A 21,855-nucleotide genomic window follows, 5' to 3' on the forward strand; every position below is an offset into this window, starting at 1 on the left:
AAGAAATCTGAGAAATACATTACCACATTTACCAGCACTTACCTATAAACTATCACTACTTTCTTTTTTTATCATAAAATCCCACTGAAATGCAGAATAAAAGTGATCATCACACCATTTAAAAAGCACTTCTTGATAAATTAGTTTATTTAACCAAGCAAGGCAATTTGGCCATTGCCGTTCTTTTTTTCACAACCTATGTCTTTTGAATCAATCCGTTGAATCGTAGGAGAGGAATGTAAAAATAAAAATAAAAGACATATTTGTTAAATCCATTGTTTTTTGTATATATTTTGCCAGATTCAAATTCTGCAATTTTTGGGTGGATTTTTCAGCAAATTTGACAACATATTTTTAAAATTTCCAATGTTTTTTACTTGAATGTATTTTGAAATCAAAATATCAGAATCGGTTTTTGACTAAAAAATAGATTCAAATTATTTAAACACTGGCTTAAATATTAATTGATTGAAGAAAAACCGTTTTGGTTTAATCTTTTGATTGTTGATTTACTAAATTTTTCTTTATTTTTATATTTAGCAAACATAATTTCTCTCAAATTAATTTTATGTTTATCAAATCATTTAAACGATCATTTTAATGATCATTTTATGTCTATTAATGGTCGCAGGGTCAACCATATATAATTGCTTGCCTGACCTAAATCATCTATTGTATTTAAAACGGATTTAAATTGCTTTTATCCCATTTATTTATTTTTATTAAGATGATTTCAAAGAAAAAGAACATAATGATTTAAAACTCACTTTGTCTTTTTTTCCTTGTTCTAAAAAAAAAAAAATTTTCTTTCTACCTAAATAAAAAAGAATGAAACGACAATGATTCAAAGAATTTTCAGTCTGAATAATTTATCTAAGTGAAGATATGCTTCTTTTTTTTCACATTTTTCTTGCTTTTTTATTTTTCGGTTGGGTGGCCTACATAAAGAAAAATGATCCAAATGGTCCAACGAGAAACCATTCAAAGTACCGATCCATTTTATAAAGAAAGTATACAAAGAGACCATTTGCTTTTGATACAAAGAGGTCACTATCACTCTTGTCCATTAAAAATCAAATAGTTATGAAAGTGTCATTGACTAAACTCAAAATTCAAAAAAAAAAAATTGAACTTTGTGGCAGCCTCAAGCCATCTAATTGACGGCATCATATTATACAATCCCTTTCTTGTAACATGGTAGAGAACTCATATTTTAAGAACATGAGTAGAGAACTTATTTTTGAAGAACATCATAGATAGAGGGCAATGGGAGAGAACTCATTTTTGAAGAACATCACAAATAAAACTGTTGGTCTAAATAAGTGAGTGGTAATATTATCTTTTAGTAGATTAGCAAGGCCACCTATGCCTTGCATCCATTCCTAAAATGAGTTGGTAAATAGATATGTCGCGTCACATAGGAAAAGTACCCGGCAATCCTCGTGCCTATCGGACACAAGCCTCATCCAATCATGGTCATGACTCTAGTGATGGGTCCCCCACCCCCCATTACATGGTCATGCTTCTAGTGATGGGTGCCACTCACTTTTGAGGCATGATTATGGACTCCATTATCACAAGAATTATATTAGGAAAAATTTTATATACAGCCAAGGCCCTAAACGATCAAATTAGAGACTACCTCAAAAATTTCACTAAGAGCGGTTGTTTTGATACCCAAATATCTTTAAATTGATCATCTCAATATCAAGATGCATGGACATGAGAAAAAGATGGATTTCAAGTTTTAGAAATAATGCATCTTGTAATGTATTTTTAGACTGTCAATTTTCAATATTTTCAAGTTTTTTTAGATCTATTCGATCTACACTATTTTTGAAGATTTAAATTTTATAATTAAAGATGAAAATATATTTTAAGGCTGTGACAAAGATTTGAAACCACATTTTTCGACACTATTTAAATATATGATTTGCCTTGATTGTTTCGAGCCTCGGCTCTATACAAACTGCACCCATTATATTATATATTTTCAATAATAGATAAAAAATAAGGCAAAAAATCTGTCTTGGTTATTTACCTTAAGTCTTGTGGCCACTGAAAATAGAGCCAAGTCGACATCACGAGCCACCATTCTCGAGGTTTTCAATGAGAATAACTAACCATGAGATTTGGAAGGAAGGACTAAAATGTTGTTTGATAGGGCAAGGTCTATGAGATAATAGTCCATAGAATCAAACCTAAGCCCACTACCCAAAACAACCTCATGACTGAAAAAAGAGTAATAACAAGGCTCTAAACACTCTAAACAAACAGGTAAGTGGTGTGAGGAAAGGCATTCTTGGAAGAGGACCCATGAGCATATAAACAAGGCAATCTATTACTGAATTTCCTGAGGAAAGTGAAAATTCTCTGTTTGCAGTTATTGGGCATTGACATCAAGACTGAGTTGCTATCTTTACTGAGTTTGATGCTATGAAGTTTTTGATTTAATATTCAGACAACCTATGTACAAGGTTATAAGCCTTTTGCTTCAAAAGAAACACTTCTTAAAAAAAAAAAAAAAATGCGGAGAGGCATTGATTTCTAATACTTGTGACAAGTCTCATGGTAGATAAAATATATTGTGGTTCAGGAACCTAAAATAATCAAGGGTGCGGTTTTGCATACGGACACATTTGTAGGTGTAGAGGTAAGGTGCACCTTCAAATTTTATCATGGTATATAATTTTCATGTAAAATGTTTTTAGGATTATCTCAAAATATATTTTTACATCTAATTATAAAATTTTAAATTTGAAAAATATTTAAAATCAAGTAGATCTATAAATGTATGAAAATCTTGAAAATGGACGGTGTAGATAATATGTTATAAAATGCACTATTTCTTAGACTTAAAATCTTTTTATTTTTCATAGTCATACATCTCGATATCGAGATGATCAATCGAAGGGTTTTTCAACATTAAAACTACCTTTTCCGGTCGATTTTGAGTGGCATCCGTAGTTCTACATTATAAGGTAGCATCCTTATATATAAACTTTTTCCAATAATCAATAATTGGTTTGTGCAGAAGAATTTTTATGTATTGATTGTTCTAAAGGGAAGTATCGTTGGAGGAGGCCACAACTTGAAAGTTTGTGTAGAAGAATTTCTATGTATCAACTGCCAAATTATACTATTCCAACAGACAACTCATAGATGTAATTCTTCTTATTTTTTTAGAGAATTTGAAGCTTGAAAAATACTGTCGAATTGGTGGATTTATGAAACCTTAAAATAGATAATAACAAAAATGTGCTGCAAGGTGAACCATTTGTAGGTCTTGAAATTTCAAACCAGTGATCATAGAGATGGACATTAAAATTTGCGGATTTGTAGATTTCCTGGTGCCTAAACCCTAGACTTGAGAAAAAGAGAAATTGCGATTATTTTTTTTTTTTTTGGTAGTAATTATTGTTTATGTAAAATTATAATGAAAAAAATGTAAAAGATATTTACCATGGACCCTAAAACAAATATGGAATTACCGTCTGATCCATATTTTTTAAAGTTTACACCCACGTACTACTTTTTAGCTGTTTTTTTATTGAAAATTGACCCTCTATTTTTCCAATATTAATAGATTTTTCTATAACCAGAAACCTATTTTTCCTATTGCCTTAGACTAATTTTTGTATTGATCATTATTCTAGTAAGTTTGGTACACCCGAAACATCTAGAAGTTCATTAATAACCATTGGAAGTGTATAAAACTGGTCAAAGATCCACATAAGCTTTTAATGACATTAGGCGTTGAACAATTGCTAAACGATAAATTTGAACTAGACAAGCCCTTTCTATTGCTCTCTATGCTTAGCTATTACATTAAATTAGGCTATGTTTGGTAGGTATTAGCTATTTTTGAGAGAACAAAGTTCAGCATTTTCAAGTTTCAACACGTTTTATTGTCCACTTTTATTCCATTAAACTAGAGTTCCTTGATCATATTAAATTATCAGGGGTTCATGGCTCTTTTTTTTTTTTTTGGGGGGGGGGGGGGGGGTGTTAAATTGTATTTAAAACTTAATGGGATGATGTTTTAATAAATAATAAACATTTAGAAGTTGCGCTCAACTAACTTCCCACCCTCCATTCCCACTACTAAAATGTCAAAAAACAAAAAAAAAAAAAGCCGTTTTCTCTAAGTAGAATTATTAGTGTAGGTAGTGTGGTCATTAAGATGTGAATTTGTGTTATCCATTAAGTTCTTTGATGAAAACTTCTTATATGAAATAGTCCTTTAAAATTTTCTTAAAGAATGGATGGTGACCTGTTTAACCTATTTTTTCCCAAGAAAAAAAAAACATCATCTAAGATTCCAAACTAAGACTACATATAACTTTCCTTTCAAGCGTATGGATCAGATTACAACCGTCAGACTCCGTGGTCTAGAAAATATTAAAAAATAAAATAAAAATAGGGATTTGTAGAGTAGGGATTTAGGGAGAACCCATTAAAACTTTACATAAGCTTAAAAAGCAAAGAAAAAAAAATATAAAAGCAAGGTTTTAGGGGGGAACCGAGCAGGACCTATACCATCTTAAAATAGGTTCGGTCTCAGTCGATTTTCAATCTAGACCGGGAGCCATGGGGTTAAAAGAATTACTACGAACAAACAAATAGAGGTGGACAAGAAACATAAGAACAGAGGACAAACAAACAAGATTGTGAATAATTGATCCTTAAAAAATGGCAAAGTTTATTGTTATGGAGACAAGTTTTGGTCACTACCCATTTATCGTTCACCAAAGAACTGAATATCCATTGATTCTAAATCAGTATTTATTTGCGTATTTGGACCAATGTTAAAAATTCCACCACATCCGATGACTTCGACTTGGACTCACACGAGTTACTCGACTGGATAGTTGTCCATTCTAAAACTAAATATGAAGATCGGCCGGCTGGCTAGTTCTCAATATTTTATTTTTTCTATTTGGGCTTATCTATCTGACTTGAATCAGGACAATAGCAAATCCAAACTCAGGTCCTTGTTTATTAGCACTTAACTGGAACGATCAAAAAGTTAAAATGGAAAATATTTTTATTTTATTTTATTGACAAATATCATAAATATTATTAAAAAGGAAAGTTACATGAACGGGATAACATCATTAGAAATAGTAAGTGAAGAAAGAGACACACCTCCTTTGGCAAGGGAATCAGCCAAACAATTAGTTTCCCTAAAAACATGTTGAAACATCGCATAACACATATCCCCAGATCAAGGATTTGAAGCCACAGAGATTTGAGTTCCCAAGGAACTCTTATCTCCTTTTTAAACGATTTAATGGCGTTCTGTGAATCCCCCTCAACAATACAAAGTCAGCTCCAAAAATTAGAATGAATAAGTTTTAAACCTTTTAAAAGAGTAGCCATTTGAACAAAATTAGCAGTAGCTTCCCCAATTAGACCTGTAAAAGAGAGAATGACAACTCCATTTGAATCACGAACAACTCCTATGTTGTGAGCTCCCATCAAAATTTAACTTTAATATATCAGGCGGAGGTGGACACCACACAATCCTCGGCCTAATTCTCGCCAGCCCCAAAGACATCAAATCGTGAAGTTGTATCATAACATCCACCTCTGATATTCTCCATCCTTCCGTTGTTGCAGTCAGCCAACACCAAGGGAATGTTTGATCTTTAGAAAAAGCCTTTCGAAGGGAAGGAAAACTATCAGGACGTGGTACCTTATGACTTAGTAAACCAAAAACAGCTCTTTTTAGTTCCTCCACCTTTACCTCAGCCTCAAGCTTAGTAACATGTTCAGGTGTAAGGTATTTGAACGATACCATGCTTAACATCGGGGTAAAAGACACATTAGAGGTAAAAGCCTTCTTGAAATGGGCAACTATTGCTCTTTCCACCGCTAGACTATCATCAGGGCTAGCACCCAGGTTGGTGATGCCCGAGATATCATTTTGTCTCTTTCGAGCATTGGTCATAGCACGGAAGAACTTGGTAATACGGTCTCCCTCTTTCAGCCACTTCGTCCTAGGCCGTTGCTTCCAATAAATTTCTTTCAATCTTCTTAAGTCAAAAAGATACTTAAGTTCAGAGTTTCTATCCACTCTCATCTCTTCTGTCAAGGCACCCTCATGCTGAATATTAAGATCCATCATTTTTATATCTAGTAGAACCCCTTCAATTTTGATTTTTACAATGTATCTATTCTCCTTCTTCCAATCGGTCAGTTTTTTCTTAATCTCTAAGAGCTTTTTATGCAATTGAAAGTCTACTGATCCCACATAAATGGTATTTTCCCAAGAGTGACGAATGAGGTCTACAACCTCTTTCCTTTCCAACCAACCAATTTCAAGACGACAAGGTTTAGGACCACTAGTAACAACTTTAGAAACCAACAACAACAGTGTATGATCTGAGGAGAGTCTAACAAGAGCACAAATAGAAGCCAAAGGGGAACTTCTTACCATTCTTGAGACACTAGAAACCGTTCCAATTTGGGCATAGTAAGATGGACTGTACTATTATTTAACCAAGTAAAGGTCTTTCATGAAATTGGTAGATCTAGCAACGAATGCCTTTCAATTAAACCATTAAACAGTCTCATGTTAAGAGTTTACGGGGGGGGGGGGACAATAAAGAAGACTCATCCAGCCAATGAATAAGGTTAAAGTCTTCCCCCAAGCAAAAAGGAAAAGGAAAATCACTCAAAATATAAAAATATCATTTATATAGCCTTCTTTAAGGACAAGTAAATTTGAACTATAGATATTCAACAAACCCCAAGAGAACCCCGATAAAGGTCCAATAAAACCAACTAACAAAGACCTATCCCTGACAACTAATATAAACCTTTACAAAACCAAAGGGTCCCACAAAACCCACAAGCCCCCTGAAGCACTTACTAAATCTATACCCAAAACGTTAACAGCCCCTGAACCCCAAATTTCCCACACCCAAAAATTGTCGTGGCGGGCAATTTGGTCTCCTGCAATATCAAAATATCAAGTCTGAATTTAGAAACTAAAAACAAGACATCACTCATCCGTCTAAGGTCACCCAGACCCCTTACATCCCTCAACATTATAATCATTTAAACATAAGATTTAGATGTTGAACCTGAACCATTAACACAAAGTCTGAAATAAACTTCTTCCAACATTGGATCATCTTCCAGAGCTGCAGAGTCGGAGACATCAAAGGCACTGCTCAGGTCACTACTCAAGTCCACCACCTATATCTCGGACAATGAAACCTTCTTAGGCCTTGGGTGCTTTTGATAATATCTCTAGACTGCAGACGAGCAGAGGACCTCGAACCGAAAACCACCGCCTTTTTTAGCTTCTCCATCTTCTTCCTTGGGATCTTAAGAAAAGAAGCATCAGGTTCAGCAGTAACAGATTGCTTCTCTGCCATTCTAGCCTTCTTCTTTGCCATGATTTCATCTAAGATCGCCCCAAAAAAACCTCAGAATCCATACCGATATCATCCATCATGACCCCCACCTTCGTTTGGTCAGATCTTCATCGGCCACATCCATGTTCGTTTGGTCAGCCTCTTCACCAGTCACATCTGTTGAGGGATAAGTATTTTGTGTCAACAATACAGGCATCTGCTTTGGCTGAGAAAGAATATACAAAGGGAAAGCATCATTTGTTTCTACCAGAGCAAAATTATAAACCATAGCACCGTCATCCTCTATATCATCGAGGTTCTATTCGTCTACAATATTGTCGATCACTTCATCCCCCAAGCCTGCAACCTCGTCAACAACATCCTCAAACCCTGACCCTCATGAGCCACATCTTCCTCCATGGGGTCAAGAACAACCAAAGCTAAAGGGTCAATACAGAGCGGATCAAACCTTGTCTTGGATCAACCTCCTTGACCCTACAGAGCTGCCACACGATAAAGCAGGCGATACATTTTCACATAGGCAAAAACCACCATAAACCAATAAGAGAGTTTAGAACTAAAAAAACACAAATTTTTACCACTACAGAAAACTATACGATGATGGCAGCTCTACTCCCTTCGACAATTTAAAAGAAAGGGTTTGATGGGACAGGACCAAAGCATGGCAGGCCAAGGTGTCACTTTCCAAAGCCATATCATTCCCAAGAGGCTGAACATGCGTATCTGATAAAATCTCCCCACTGCCTTCTATCAGGGGTCTATTTGTGGCAAAGTTGACCTTAAGAGAAGTGAACGAGTCAACGGAGGGAATAGAATGCCGATTGCTCACAGTCAACTGCTTACCAAAAACATGAGAATATGAGTGAACACAAAGTCTCACCGAGCCATCAACTTCTTTAGAAATCGACTTTTTAGAATACGTGGGCATATGATCAGGAAACCATCCCACAGGAATCCACCTCTGAGTGATTTTCAAATTTTGAAATTTCTTGAAATGTAACTGATTTACGTTCCTCCTTGAATTTCGGTGCTGCCGTTTCTAAGCTTCATTGCCGGAAAGTGGAGCTCTGGTAGAACCACCGTCAGAAGGTCTCTTACCTTTCCGAGCAAGAACTTGCTACCAATCTTCACAGTTCTTAACAATTTTCTCTGATACAATAGATTTGCCTTTATCGCCACCTTTCAAAGTGTCCCCCTCTATCGAAGATGGGAATGGAGCCTAAGATATCATATTAAAGCTTTTTAAAAAAAAAAAAATTGATATATTGTAGTTTAATAAGGATTTGTGAAGTAAAAACCATGTGGACAGATAAGCAATGGAATTTCATGCGGCAAAAGACTACTGGTTTTGGAGGATCAAACGTGTTTAGAAAACAACCGTTATGATAGATACTGTCTTATTGGAGTATTAGACAATGACGCTAATGGCGTTATATAAAGGTATGGGGTGGGGTATAAGAACTGAGAAATTTACAATCGAGTCCTCTCAAAAGTAACGTTATTACAAAACTTTCTCAAATTTTAATTGTTTTGATTCATATCTCATTTTTTCTTTTTATTATTCTTTCTCCCAAACACTTTAGACCATAAGGACCAAAGTGAGAAGACAGTTCCAAAGCCACTTGATTAAAAAAGAAAAGATTGAGAAAGTGGACCATGAAAGTTTGTCGTCACAATAAAAAAAGCTTAACTTACCTTTATGTTATGAAGTTCATAAAAACAAAAACTTGGGCTTTCAATCTTGTAGGTCCGAATTCGGTACAAACACTTAACATCAAACCATGGAGGTCCCAAGTTTGAGAAAAAAAATTGTTCAGCATTTCGTTATGAAATCATTGTCACTTCGGACCTTTAACATTTGGGAAAAAATAAAATAAGGAAAAATAATACAGAAATTTGGGGGGATTTTCATAATGACCGCAATTTAAGAAGACATTAACGTAAATGGCTCATGTAGGGATAGCAACGAAGGCCAGTCCAGCCCTAGCCCGAGCTCGGCTTATTGTGCCAGCTTGGATCTGGCCATATGTGGACTTGGCCAAAGGGGCCCTGGCCTTTTTTTGGGCAAAGCTGGCCCGATGCAAACTGGGGCAAAGCTGGCCCGATGCAAACTGGGGCAAAAGGGCCCTGCCCTTGTCCGGGCCTAACCGGGCCAAATAGATTGAGAGAGAGCGAGAGAGAGAGAGATGGGATTGAGCTAGCCTTGTGGTGGCTCTGACCCAACCCGGCCGCCCTGGCACAAGCTTTTGAGCCACATTTTGTGGCTTAAGCCCAAGTTTTCAGGATCAAGATGACCAAACCACCCAACACATTCCCTGCGGTCTCCATTTTTAGAGATTGATTAAGAATCCTCAACCCACCATCTTAGTAATAAAAGTTAGGTGCTCTTGTCAAAAAAACCAAAAAAAAGAAGAAGAAGATAATCTTCAACCCACCTGGAGTGCGTCTTGATGTATTCCTGCTTAAAGCTATGATTGCAATTAGAAGAACTAGTGCAAAAATGATCATCTGCCAAGAATTAAAACAAATGGTTGTGATTTATGAATGATCCAAAAAACAGAGTTTAGAATAATACATGTTTAAGGATCAAAATTTTTTATTTATTTATTTTTTCGATTCGATCATCCTAATCGAGATTATGAGTTGTAAAATTTTACGGTCCAAAATCCATCTCAAAGTCGGATTTTTCAAGTAGACAAGTTTTAAAGGAATGATATTTCATTTTGATGCACCGAATACCCATCGTTTTTTTTCATAAATTGTTTTTAAAGACACATTTTGATGTGTCAGCTGACGAACCGTATTCATGTTCAATCTCATTCCAAAACATCTTGGATATGGAGAAGATGGATTTTGGATTTAAAATTTAATAAGTGGATTTCGTGACCACAACATTTTTTATTCTGGTAAAAATAATTTAAAAAAAAAGATGATTTTAGACTTTCTTTGTGACTTTTTTCACTTCATTTTAATTCATTTACAATAATAATCTAAAATTTAAATTCTATTTTATAAATTTATAATAATGGTGATCAGATTATATTCTTGTGAAATTTTAGATCGAAACTCTACCTCTACATAAATCTTTAGAAGATGACTAACACCATTCCATTAATACCTTCAAAAAACTAACTCTTAATCCATATGAAGAAAACAGGTAGGGTCTGTCTTCCTCATTCAATTACCCAAAAAAAAGACCAATTTTGAATTAATTTCAGGGTACCATCTCCCTTTTGAATTGTATCAAGTAGCCTTACAAACCCTTCAGAAGCATCACCCTACCCCATGTCCCCATTCCTACCCTCTAATTTATTTTATCCCTCAAAAATGCCATAAACAAACCTTATCTTTTTCACGTGTTAGGTAGGGGCATGAGAGAGAGGAAGAAGTAGGACTGGCGAGATTGATAATGGAGAGAGAGAAAGAGAATGAGAGAGAGCATTAGAGAGTGCGAATTGGGAGAGAGAGAGAGAGAGGGAAGGGATAGAAATAGAAAAATGGCCTTAAAAGAATAAGAGAATTTGTTTGTGGTATTTTCAGAGATGAAATAAATCGAAGAGAGTAGGAATTATGTTTAATGTTTTCAAATTCGTTTCGCTTCGGTTGACAGATTTTTCGGCTAGAAGCTCAAGTGCATTTGCTTCAAGCCGCTCCGGCCCCCTTCGGTTTGATTCGGCCTCTTCGGCCAAGAACAAAATTGTCTTTTAAAAAGGCAATTATGTGGTTCGGTCCGCTTCAGTGTGACTCAACCTGAAGCTCCGGCCCCTTTGAACAAAGCACAGAATTATCTTTTTTTTATTGATTTCTTTGTTTTTATTAATTTAAAAATACATATATATTTTATTAATATTAAATTTAAAAAATCTGAAGTTTTTTTCCGAATTGGCTGAAAAACTTAATTGTTTTATTTTTCCAACCAAACCAAAAAAGACTCCGAAACGAATTTATAACACTAACTAGGAGAGAGGGCATAATGATACTTAAAATTCATAGGGTTTTTTTAATGTCCCTTGAAACAAAGGGGGAGGGGATTCCATTAATTGAAAAAGGGAGGTCAATATGATATTCCCCTTTTTTTTTAATTTTATGGGCAAGGGCATCTTCCTTTAACCTTCTTTCTTTCTTTTTTTTTTCTTTTTTTTTTCTTTTCTTTCCTTCTACTTCTTCTTCTTTTTCTTTTTTTTTCTTTTTTTTTTTTTTGATAGTTTAGGGTTGGAATCGAATTTGAGATATAGCATTGCGAACATTAGTTGCTAGCCACGGAAGCCCAAGTCTGATTCCTAAATCTACCTTCAGATCTCAGCTCTAAAGGTGATAAAGAAACATATCCAATGGCCATTGTTTTTCTTTTCTTTTCTTTTCTTTTCTTTTCTTTTTTTTTTTTTTTATTATGAGATTATGCGAAAATGAGAAGCACGTCTGCATCATGTGCACATGCGCCAACACCATTCATCAAACATCATCATGTTTGGCACTTAACCCTAAGCTTCCCTTTTTATTAATGCTTATCAAACTTGTGAATGATTTTTTTTTGTGTGCGCACCAAAAAACAACTAATTTATCATTGTGCGCACCACATCATTGCATTGCTTAGTGGACTCGCTACGATTTAGGTAAAACATATTCGCTAAGCTTTTCTCTCTTGGTCAAGCAATAAGTACATCATCATCACTATTTTTTCTCAATTAATTAAAGTTAGTTATTTTAAGTGAGGCCATAAGTTCCTATAAATAATAAACATATAATCTCTCTTAATTATATTTACTAATGGGTATAAAGTTGTATGTAAATGTAGTCATTACTGCATTTATATGTATGCAGTGTATATATATATATATTATGTGAGCTAATGGGCTCACCCATATATATATATATATATATATATATATATATATATATATATATATATACGTATTGGTTTTTAGTAGTTGGGTTTTAAAATAGGAAAAAGTTTCTCACAAGAAAAAATGAGCCCAATGTTTCAGATTGAATCTGAGCCGATCTAATAGTTAAGAGTGTTTGAATTTTATTTTATTTTTTTTTTCTATAAATTCAAATCACTTAAAATTTTAGGTGAATGTTTTTCTCATCAAGCCGCACCTAATAAAAATATATAAAAATAATAATCCGTAAAATTAAAAATGATCAAAATGCCCCCGAAAATTTATAGGGGTATTGTAGTTATTTTTTCATATAAAATATATTTTTACTTTTTTTAGAATATTTACCTATTTTTTATCAACACACGTCTAAAATTTCAAGTGATTTGGATTTGTGGAAAAAAAAATTAAAATTCAAACACTATTGAGCATCTGTGATCGTTACATCAGCCCAGATTCAATTTGAACCATGGGCTCATTTTTTTTTCTTAGCCCATTGGCTCATAGAAGCCTTTTCTATATATATATATATATATATATATATATATATATATATATATATAGTAAACTCATGCACACTTATATGCATATTTGCCGACACACTTCATATACACGTGCAAGGAAATACACAGTTTTTACAGATTATATGTGTATGTATCTATGTTGCAAAGATAATGTCAGCTTCAAATAAGGATATAGGTGTCAAAAATTTCAACTCCAAGAGCCCAAGCTTAATTGATTAGGTCTTGACGATTTGCAATGCTAGTTTTTAGGCTCAATTCCTACCAAGGGGCTACCTCTCCAACTCACCCCAAAAAAAAAAACATGGCTTCATGGACACAACACGTTTAAGCACGTCATTTAGACGAGCACTTATAATATGCTCCAGCGAGAGCATGATGCATGGTGCTCATTTACTCCCTCGGTCAAAAGACCTAGTTGGGAGGATTTTTTCAACCTTTTGGGAATTACCTAAGAATTATTCGAGGATTATTCTTAAAAAGAAAATTGAAATTTGAGTTTTTCAACACTTAGAATTATTGCGACACTTAGGATGAGTTTTCCAACACTTAGGGTTATTCTTTTCTAATAATTGGATTTTCTATTCTTGCGACATTATTTTTTTTCAAGTGCATAATAGGTGCATTTAGTATCTTTTGTATTGAGGTTAATTTATGAGTTGAAGAGGTTAATCCTCAAAATTTGGGGTCCTAAAGTTAATCCTATATGGAGTTTTACCTTAGGGAGTAAATAGAGAGTATCCTTTGACAGGAGAATTAACATCATTTGGAGTCAGTCAAAGGCGGCATGAAACATTTAAGTAGCATGAGATATTTTTGTTTCAACAAGAGGGGTTAAAAAGAAGTGTGTAAATTTCTGAAGTGATCAAACACAATTATCTCGTTCTTATCCATATTACATAATTAGTAGAGTAATATATGAATATGGATGGCTGTCATGCATGTACTGTGTTATATGCATCATCTTGGGTGCCACTATACATGATCAGCATCTCAAAGTGCCAACATTTATATTGGTATCTAAAAAGTTATCTTTTCATTGCTGGTGACCTGAAATTGCTGGGCACTAGGGTTATAATAAGTGAGAATCCCAGCTATATGAGTCAATGGATTGTCTTTTTGGGTTGTCTTTTCGAAAAGTTTATCTAAAGATTGCCGATAATGGGGCCTTCCCACTGAATTAACCAAAAAAAACACCGTGGGAAAGATACCATGATGTATCTACCATAATATTCCATAAAATTTACTCTAAATTCTTTATGATCAGTGACATTTAAAAATATCTTCCATATTTTTACATTTTATGCTCCCTTGTTTTTTATTTTTCTCCAAAATACTATCCATTTAGAATTATAGTTCCAAAAATGCTACTGGTGAGCCGTTCGGAATTAATAGTTGTAGACTATTTTGATTCTTAACACTCACTGGATTTCTTGTAAACAGTCCGACACTAATAATTCCAACTGCTTTGCTTCTTTGCAATGAGCGTTACAACTTTAAGTCCTTACAATGAGTTGTTGGGAACTAATAATAGTTCTGACCGCTTTGATTTCTTACAACGACTCCTTCGGAACTAATAGTTCGGATATTTTAAAAAATATAAAAAAAAAGTGACATAAGGGTAAAATGCAAAATATACAAGATATCTTACAAGGAATATTGGTATAAGATTCCCTAATATTTGCTCTCGTAGACAAATTCTAGTAAAAATAAAGAGGGCCTCATTGGAGCAAAAGGGTAAAATTGTCCAAGTGCCTTCCATGAGAAAACTTAAAAAAAAAAACACAAACTAACAAATAGCTCTGTTTCTTACCAAAAGAGAAAGCACTGAATTTTTGTTTTATGATCAGCAATAGAGATACTCAGATATTTTGATAGAAAAATGATGACATAAAACTAGAGGAACCCCACTTTCCACCACTACAAAAATGGGAACACTTTAGGTTACAAGTGCGATCATTTCTCAGAACCTGGACATGGAACTTTGGCTCTGTACACTGTACTGCACAAAGATGTGGCATAAATCATTTGAATGCTTTCCGTTCATCTAAAATGTCAACTATAGTCTGTTTGGTCAAATTGCAACTTGGGACTTTCATGAACTATTCAACCCAAGTTAAGATTAAATAGTAGTCTTTTTTGGGTAGCTGAGAGGTTGATTATATAGAAGTCTTCCTTAATTTTTTAGAAGTGCCCAACTTTAGTGAAGTTTCTTGGGAAAATGTAATGGTGGCCTGGTCCTCTTTCTTCAACTATGAGGATTATTATTTCATATTGGGTGATGGATCCTCTAATTGTAGTTGCTGAGGATTTCTAAAGGCCTACACTGAAATTTGATCATACTTAATAGGGCATCTTACATTTATTGCATAGAGAATTTGATTGTTATTTTCGTTTTTTTTTTTTAGGGTTGTATATTATGAGACCATTTATTTTTTTTACAAGGAAGTCACAATTATTCCTAACTCATCAAATGTCAAATTGAATGACTTGGAGTATATAGCAAAAGGGAAAGTATAAAATGAAACCATTTACTTTTAGTACAAGGTGACACATTAATCTTGACCATTGAATGTTAAATTGGGTGGCTGCAATTATTCCATTAACCCAACTCAAACTTCAAAAAAAATAATCTCAAACTTTGTGACACATCCAAGCTATCAAATTTCATATCAGATGGTTGTAAGTAATCGTGACCACCTTGTATCAAAGGTAAATAGTCGATTGTAGTCAATCCCGTGGCGAAATTCAACAAATGTTTCTAAACTGACTCTAGTCAGCATGCTCACAACCACCCGATTTGAAATCTAAAAGACAAAAGTGATTTTGACTTTCCACATTGTATGATTTTCCTTTTTTTTAATTAATTTTAAATGCTTCACTAACTTTTTTTTTTCGAAAAAAAAAAAAAAAAAGAGTTCGCCCCTCTAAATACCATATCCAAAATGGGCGATCCCAATGGTTCCCACATCTCAGCCAATAACAAATAAAATAAGTCATTGCTAATCCCCATTTGTGTCATTTTGATGGCGCATTGTACGAGCAATGGTGTTATTCTTCATTTTTTATTCGGAATGCACTAATAACACATTTCTTTATCCTGAGTTTGGCTAATAACTCAACTCCCAACCCATTGTTACCGAGACCAAATCAAACCTGGTCGCCTTGGCTAGTTCATTCTAAAACAAAGATCGCGTTTAATAAACACCCATTAGATTCAATAGTTGACTAACATTGATGGTCCGACTGGCCAATATTAACCGATTAAAAAGGTTAGACAATTTTTTTTAGAAGAAAACTGGGATTAGCTCATATGAACATATGAGTTCAACAATCCAGATTGAATATATACCGATTACGGATGTTCGGCATGGTTTAAATTTTAATTTATTTTTTTTTCTACATATCCAAATCACTTGAAATTTTAGGTGTGTGTTTTTCTCATCAAGGCACACTTAATAAAAATATAAAAAAAAAATTATTCGAAAAAACAAAAATAACCAAAATACCCCCTGAAACTTTTCGAAAGTATTTTGATCAATTTATTTCATGTAAAATAGTTTTTTGATATTTTTCAATTCACCTATTTTTGATAAACACACGTCTAAAATTTCAAACGATTTAGATTTGTAGAAAAAAATTATTCAAACACTATCAGACATCGATAATCGTCAAATCGGCCTAGCTTCAATTTGGACCGTTGGGCTTATATATTCATATGAGCTAGTGAGCTAATCCCAAATTTTTCCTTGTTTTTATAATATAATTTATATTTTTAAACTATTACATATATTTTTTATTACATTTCTACCATATATGGGTCTCAAAATATATAAAGCATTTATCTTAAAGATGAATGCAAATAGACAGTACATCTAAAAACAAAATAATAGTCCAAATATTTTTTTAATAAAATTATTATTTTTATTTTCAAAATTTATTTATTTATTTGTATTCAATGTTAGAGATTACGGGTCTGTGAAATTAAATCCAAAAATCCATCTTAAAAATATATTTTTAAGAGGTGATTTATTCTCTCCCCCCCCCTCCCGCGCATACACATGAAACCGTGTCCCCGGACACATAAAACCGTGTCAGTATTTAAATCCAATTTAAAAGACTTGGCCGAACACCGATTCAATTGCCGTTAGAATCTAGATAAGCGATGACAAAACACGTTTCTCTGAACCGTTCAATGTTCGGTGGAGTCCCCTGTTTTATGATTTCAAAGGAGACAAACAAATAAAGCCCCATTTACTAATCAGAAGAGAGACACAAAATCCATTTACTAACTACCAAGCAAAGGAGGAGATAAACATCAGAGACAGAGAGAGATAACTTGGGTTAGAATTAGATGTATAACGTAGGGAGATTTTTAAGTTGGAATCTACCCCACAACAAATCAATAACATCTTTCCTCACAACTCAATCCACACCTCTACCCCCAATCATTTTCATCACCCACAAAACAAAAACAGTAACCCCCTCATATACAATAGAGGCTAACAGGAGAGAGAGAGAGTCCAAGAACACAATCTACAGCAAGAATGAATAGAGAGTAAAAGCTATAAGAACAGACTTTCCAGTGAAATGAGGGAGGGGAGAAAAGAGAGAACCAAAGAACCAACTTCCAGGAGAAATGGCCGAGAGACAACAAAAGCCCAACAACAGATTTTCTGGGTGAGCCACGGTTGGCAACTACCTCTCCAATGGGTGAGCCACGGTCGGCACAACAATGCTGACCCGGCCGCCGCTAGCCCCTACGACACTGACACTCTCAGTGGCCGCGGCAACCCTCCCGACCTCCCACCTATGACAAAGCCTCCCAAGGGATGCTGCCTTCCTCCTCGCCCTAGGAGTGCCAGCTGCCATCAGCTCATACAACATCCTCCCTGCCCCGGATGCCCCTGCAACCTCCCTCACTGCCTCCCCTCCTCCCCCACGACACACATCCAACAATGTTGCCACCGCTTGCTCTCGGGACCTCGCACTCCCCCAGCCCAAAATCCCCACCAACACCCCAATCAACGACGATGAGCAATAAGAAGACCCCTTTACAAATGCCATAGCTCCTTGCTTCCCACACCGCCTGACGAGCAGTGCTACCACGGCGAGTGAATCCTCCACAAGCCCTTCCTCCAACAGAGGCCCCTCTTCACTGAACATCTTCATAATTGCATTGACAACGCCAGCCTTCAGGACCTTTTCATGGTTCTCTCTGTGAACCGCGAGATTAAACAATGCTGATACAGCATCACGCCGCCCACGGGACCCACCAGAGGAGAGGAGCCGGACCAGAGCTGCCAGTGCACCTGGCTCCTCTGCAACTGCGCGTTTGTGCTCTGGGGTGGCTGACAGGCTAAACAAAGCAGCCGCAGCATTTTCTCGGGCCTCTGCCGTGAGGCCCGAACTCAAAACGTGCACAACCCCGGCAAGGCAACCCTCAGTGGCCATTATCCTTCCTTTGTTGTCTTCTAGAATCGAAAGATTCAAAATTGCAGTCACTGCATTCTCTTGTGTCAACACGTCAGTTGAGCGCATGAGAGGGACCAATTTCTCAATTGCTCCAGCCTCTGCAATACAAGCTCGATTATCAGACCCCGATTTTGCCAGGAGTCGAAGCTCGTAAACCGCTTGACTTGCCACTTCGGGAACTGAAAGCTGAGAAACCAAGAAGGAAGCAGTCATTTTTGTGGCCTCGAGAGCTGCTTTGGTGCACGTCGCAGCCTCATTTCGACCACCCTTCTCTGATTTCTCAAATGGTACTCCACGTTCTCGACACCATTGTGCGATCAAGCTACGCAATGCATGGTTTGGAACCAAATTGGTGTGAGCAAGAACCTGACCACTCTTAGGGCAAGTGAGGTGGCCGTCCTCAATCCATCGGCTGATAGAACTGCGTTCGTAGGTCTGACCGCTGGCCACAATCACCGGATCATGCATTAGATCAAGTGAAATTGGGCACCGAAAATCATCAGGGATCAATGTGCCTTCCTCATTCTCTAAGGGCTTCTCTTGTCGAAAATTTTCGGGTTCAGGCGATGAAATACCAAACAATACGCATTTACAGTATCGGACCAGACTCACTAAGCTATTAATTACAGCGGTTGATTTGTCTGTTAGGCCCTGTGCTTGGACCTCCTCTTCTAAGAAAGCCATCTCTCTTCTGCAACTTTGTCCATCTGTTATCTCCAATCTGTCAAAGATTTGCTTCAATTTAGATCTCTCTGGTATGATTTCTCGCCCGATCTCGTCTAAAATCGATAAGACCTCACTTCTTAGGGTTTTATCACTCTGATCGATGAAAAGCTTTGATTTTCCACACTGTTTATGGACCAGTTCCACCTGCTCCTTTACATCTTCTAAGAGAGTGAGCTCCTTTAATGGAAGAACATCAAGAAGCGTAGCAAGCTCTAGAGTGAGCTCATAAAACTGGTTAGAAACCTCTTCGTTTTGCATCAGGAGCCAGATCCTGCTTCCATTGTTGCAGTCATCGAGCAAAGCTTTGATCCTCTCCAAAACAATGAAGATTTCTCGGAAACAGAGGATCGCCGTTTTTGGGAGAGGGGACTGTGTTTCTTTGAGAGTTTCAAAGAGAACGGTTAAGAGCTTCACCTTTCTGATTATAGCTGATGAGTTTCGCTTTTGCAATGGCTTCAGCGGCTTGTAAAGGGACAGCTCCTGAGCAAGAAGCATTAGCGCTTGAACTAGGGCAGTTTGAGAGAGATTTGACGGTGTAATAAAGGATCCAACAGATGGCCTTCTCTTCCTTGTCTGGAATAATAATGGAGATAGAGCCATAGATCTTAAGCTAGGATACTTCTTAGAGTTTACTTATTTACAGGCTTTTGGTTGAGTCCTGTGAAATCCATGACAAAAAAGGCACAAAATGTAAGCTTACAAAACCAAGAATTCTGATCATAAAATAAAACACCTTCAATTTCGATTATAGAGGAGAAATTCAGATATAAGAGAGTAACAACAAAAACGCCTTTGATTTGATTAAAGATAAGATTAATAGAAAGGAGAAATTTGTCCAAAAATTTGGTATTATCACATCAGAGAACCAGGAACAGATTTTGTGATCAGAAAGCTTAAAATCTCTTTTTCTTCCCAAGACAGCGATGAAAACCATAAAAGGGCACAGAATTTGTGATCAACTTTCTTTAACCTAAAAAATTGACGAAAAACCATAAAAGGGAAGAGATTTTGTGATCACAGAGCTAAAAATGTGATTCATTACCTGAAAAGAAATAAGAAAAACCTGAATCTTTGACCAAAAATCACTTTCTCCCAACTATAGCCTTAAACGGAACTCTAATGAAATAACGAATTAAAAATTCTCAGAGAAAACTCCAGAATGAGAGCCAATTCAAATCAGAATACAGAATCGTTCTAATGGAAACACTGCAAAGGGGAGAGACGGAGATTCAGAGAGACTACAGCTAAAAATCAGGATTTCAAGGCCAATTCATCGAGAGAGAGATTGAAAGAAGAGATGAAATACGAAGTCTAATAAAATGATTTAGAGGAGATAGAGAAGATAAGTAAGAGAGAGAAAGAGCAAAATGAGAAAGAGAGCACATAGTACGAAGTCTAACACAACGTTCACAGACCAAATCGTACCTTGTTCTCTGGAAGAAGAAGGTGCCTTTGGCTACCTCTGACAGCAACAAAATTAGGGTTTTTTGTTTTGCGATGAAAGTTTCTCCTCCTCTATCTTCTCGTTCTTCTTTCTTGGCCTTGTTATCGTGAAGCGTTTCTTTCTACGCTCCTGCCAAAAAAGCAAGGGTATTTATGCTGGGTTTGGATCCTTTCCTTTACTCGTATTATTTTTTTTGGTTTTGACGCGCAAATGGCCACCGTTACACTACCTGTCCTAACCCAAACGTCTCTTCATAACAAATTAGTATCTCAAAATTAATGCCTCCATTGTTTAATTACTGCTTACTGACGTATTTATACGGCCACATACGATTATGTATTTATGGTGATTAAATAGTCTAGTAGGGACTCCCAAGGTCGTGGACTCAGTTTTCCCGCCGGACCGAACCGAACTTATGGTACTACCATCAAACCGTAATGGTTGTCTTAGTTCCGTAGTTAAACCGGTGTTGTTTTGGTTTCGTTGTCGTTGTTCGTCTGGTCTAGAGTAAAATTTATGTTTCATACAAAAAAAACAAACAAAATCAATGTTTGATTGGTTTTGACCTATTGATTATCAACTTTCTATCGATTCAACTAGCCAAACAAAGTGTATTACTTTTTTAATATATTACATATTTTAAATTTATTATTCGTATTTTTCTTTGGGACTGTCTACAAATGCCATTTATGTTTTGAACATTGAGGTCACAATCATTCCCACTCATTAGATATCAAATTTGATTCCTTAGAGTGAGTCACAGAGTTTGAGATTTTTTTTTTTTTTTTTTTAAATTGTGTCTATTCAATGACACTCTTACAACCACCGATTTAAAAATTTAAGGGACAAAAATGATGGTGATGTACAAATGATAAAATGGTATCTTTGAAGATAATCCATTTTTATTTATATTCTTAAAATCTGGTCAAACCAATTCGAGAGGGAATTAGATTGGTTTGAACTAGACATGGTCCCTTCACCGATTCAAGAGTTGATGTAGTCTTTATAACTTTGCCCTTGGCCTATGAGCGTATCTATGAGTCATAAGGAAAATTTTAACAAAAAATTTCTAAAACACTTAAGGGAAGGTTTGTTTCGCATAAAAATATTTTCTGGATAATATTTTCTTCTTTGTTTTGACAAATGTTATGAACTTTTATTAAAGCAATGATTCAAGAGCATGAGATTACAAATATTGGATCAATTCGTTATAAACTTGCAAAAAGGGAAGGGAAACATTATGTTTAGCTAGCCCATCAGCAACATCATTGACTTCACGTATGGTGTGGCTCAAGTATATCCTCAAATTAAGTCAAGCACGTAGGTCTTGAATTTTTAACCAAATAGTAAATAGAGATCAGGGGATCTTTTGCTATTTTCTACATTACTTGATAATATTCGGGGAATCCCCTTCAATTATA

General features: G+C 35.6%; 2 protein-coding genes across 2 annotated transcripts; both read right to left on the reverse strand.

The window, feature by feature from the left end:
- Positions 1-5,449: 5,449 nt before the first annotated feature.
- LOC148781107 (uncharacterized) lies at positions 5,450-6,442 on the reverse strand. The gene has a single exon (XM_088874723.1). It carries the CDS (start codon positions 6,440-6,442, stop codon positions 5,450-5,452), a length of 993 nt encoding a protein of 330 aa, XP_088730849.1.
- A 10,678-nt stretch (positions 6,443-17,120) lies between these two features.
- Positions 17,121-20,557, reverse strand: LOC18433570 (U-box domain-containing protein 16). Its single transcript, XM_006843654.4, has 2 exons — positions 20,416-20,557; positions 17,121-19,648 (listed from the first exon to the last, which is right to left on the reverse strand). The coding sequence occupies exon 2, from the start codon at positions 19,588-19,590 to the stop codon at positions 17,488-17,490; it is 2,103 nt and encodes a 700-aa protein (XP_006843717.1). The 5' UTR covers positions 19,591-19,648; positions 20,416-20,557; the 3' UTR covers positions 17,121-17,487.
- Positions 20,558-21,855: the final 1,298 nt, after the last annotated feature.

The sequence above is a fragment of the Amborella trichopoda genome, chromosome 8 (genome assembly GCF_054954075.1).
Source record: "Amborella trichopoda isolate Santa Cruz 75 chromosome 8, AtrichopodaSantaCruz75HAP2 v2.0, whole genome shotgun sequence".
NCBI lineage: Eukaryota > Viridiplantae > Streptophyta > Magnoliopsida > Amborellales > Amborellaceae > Amborella > Amborella trichopoda.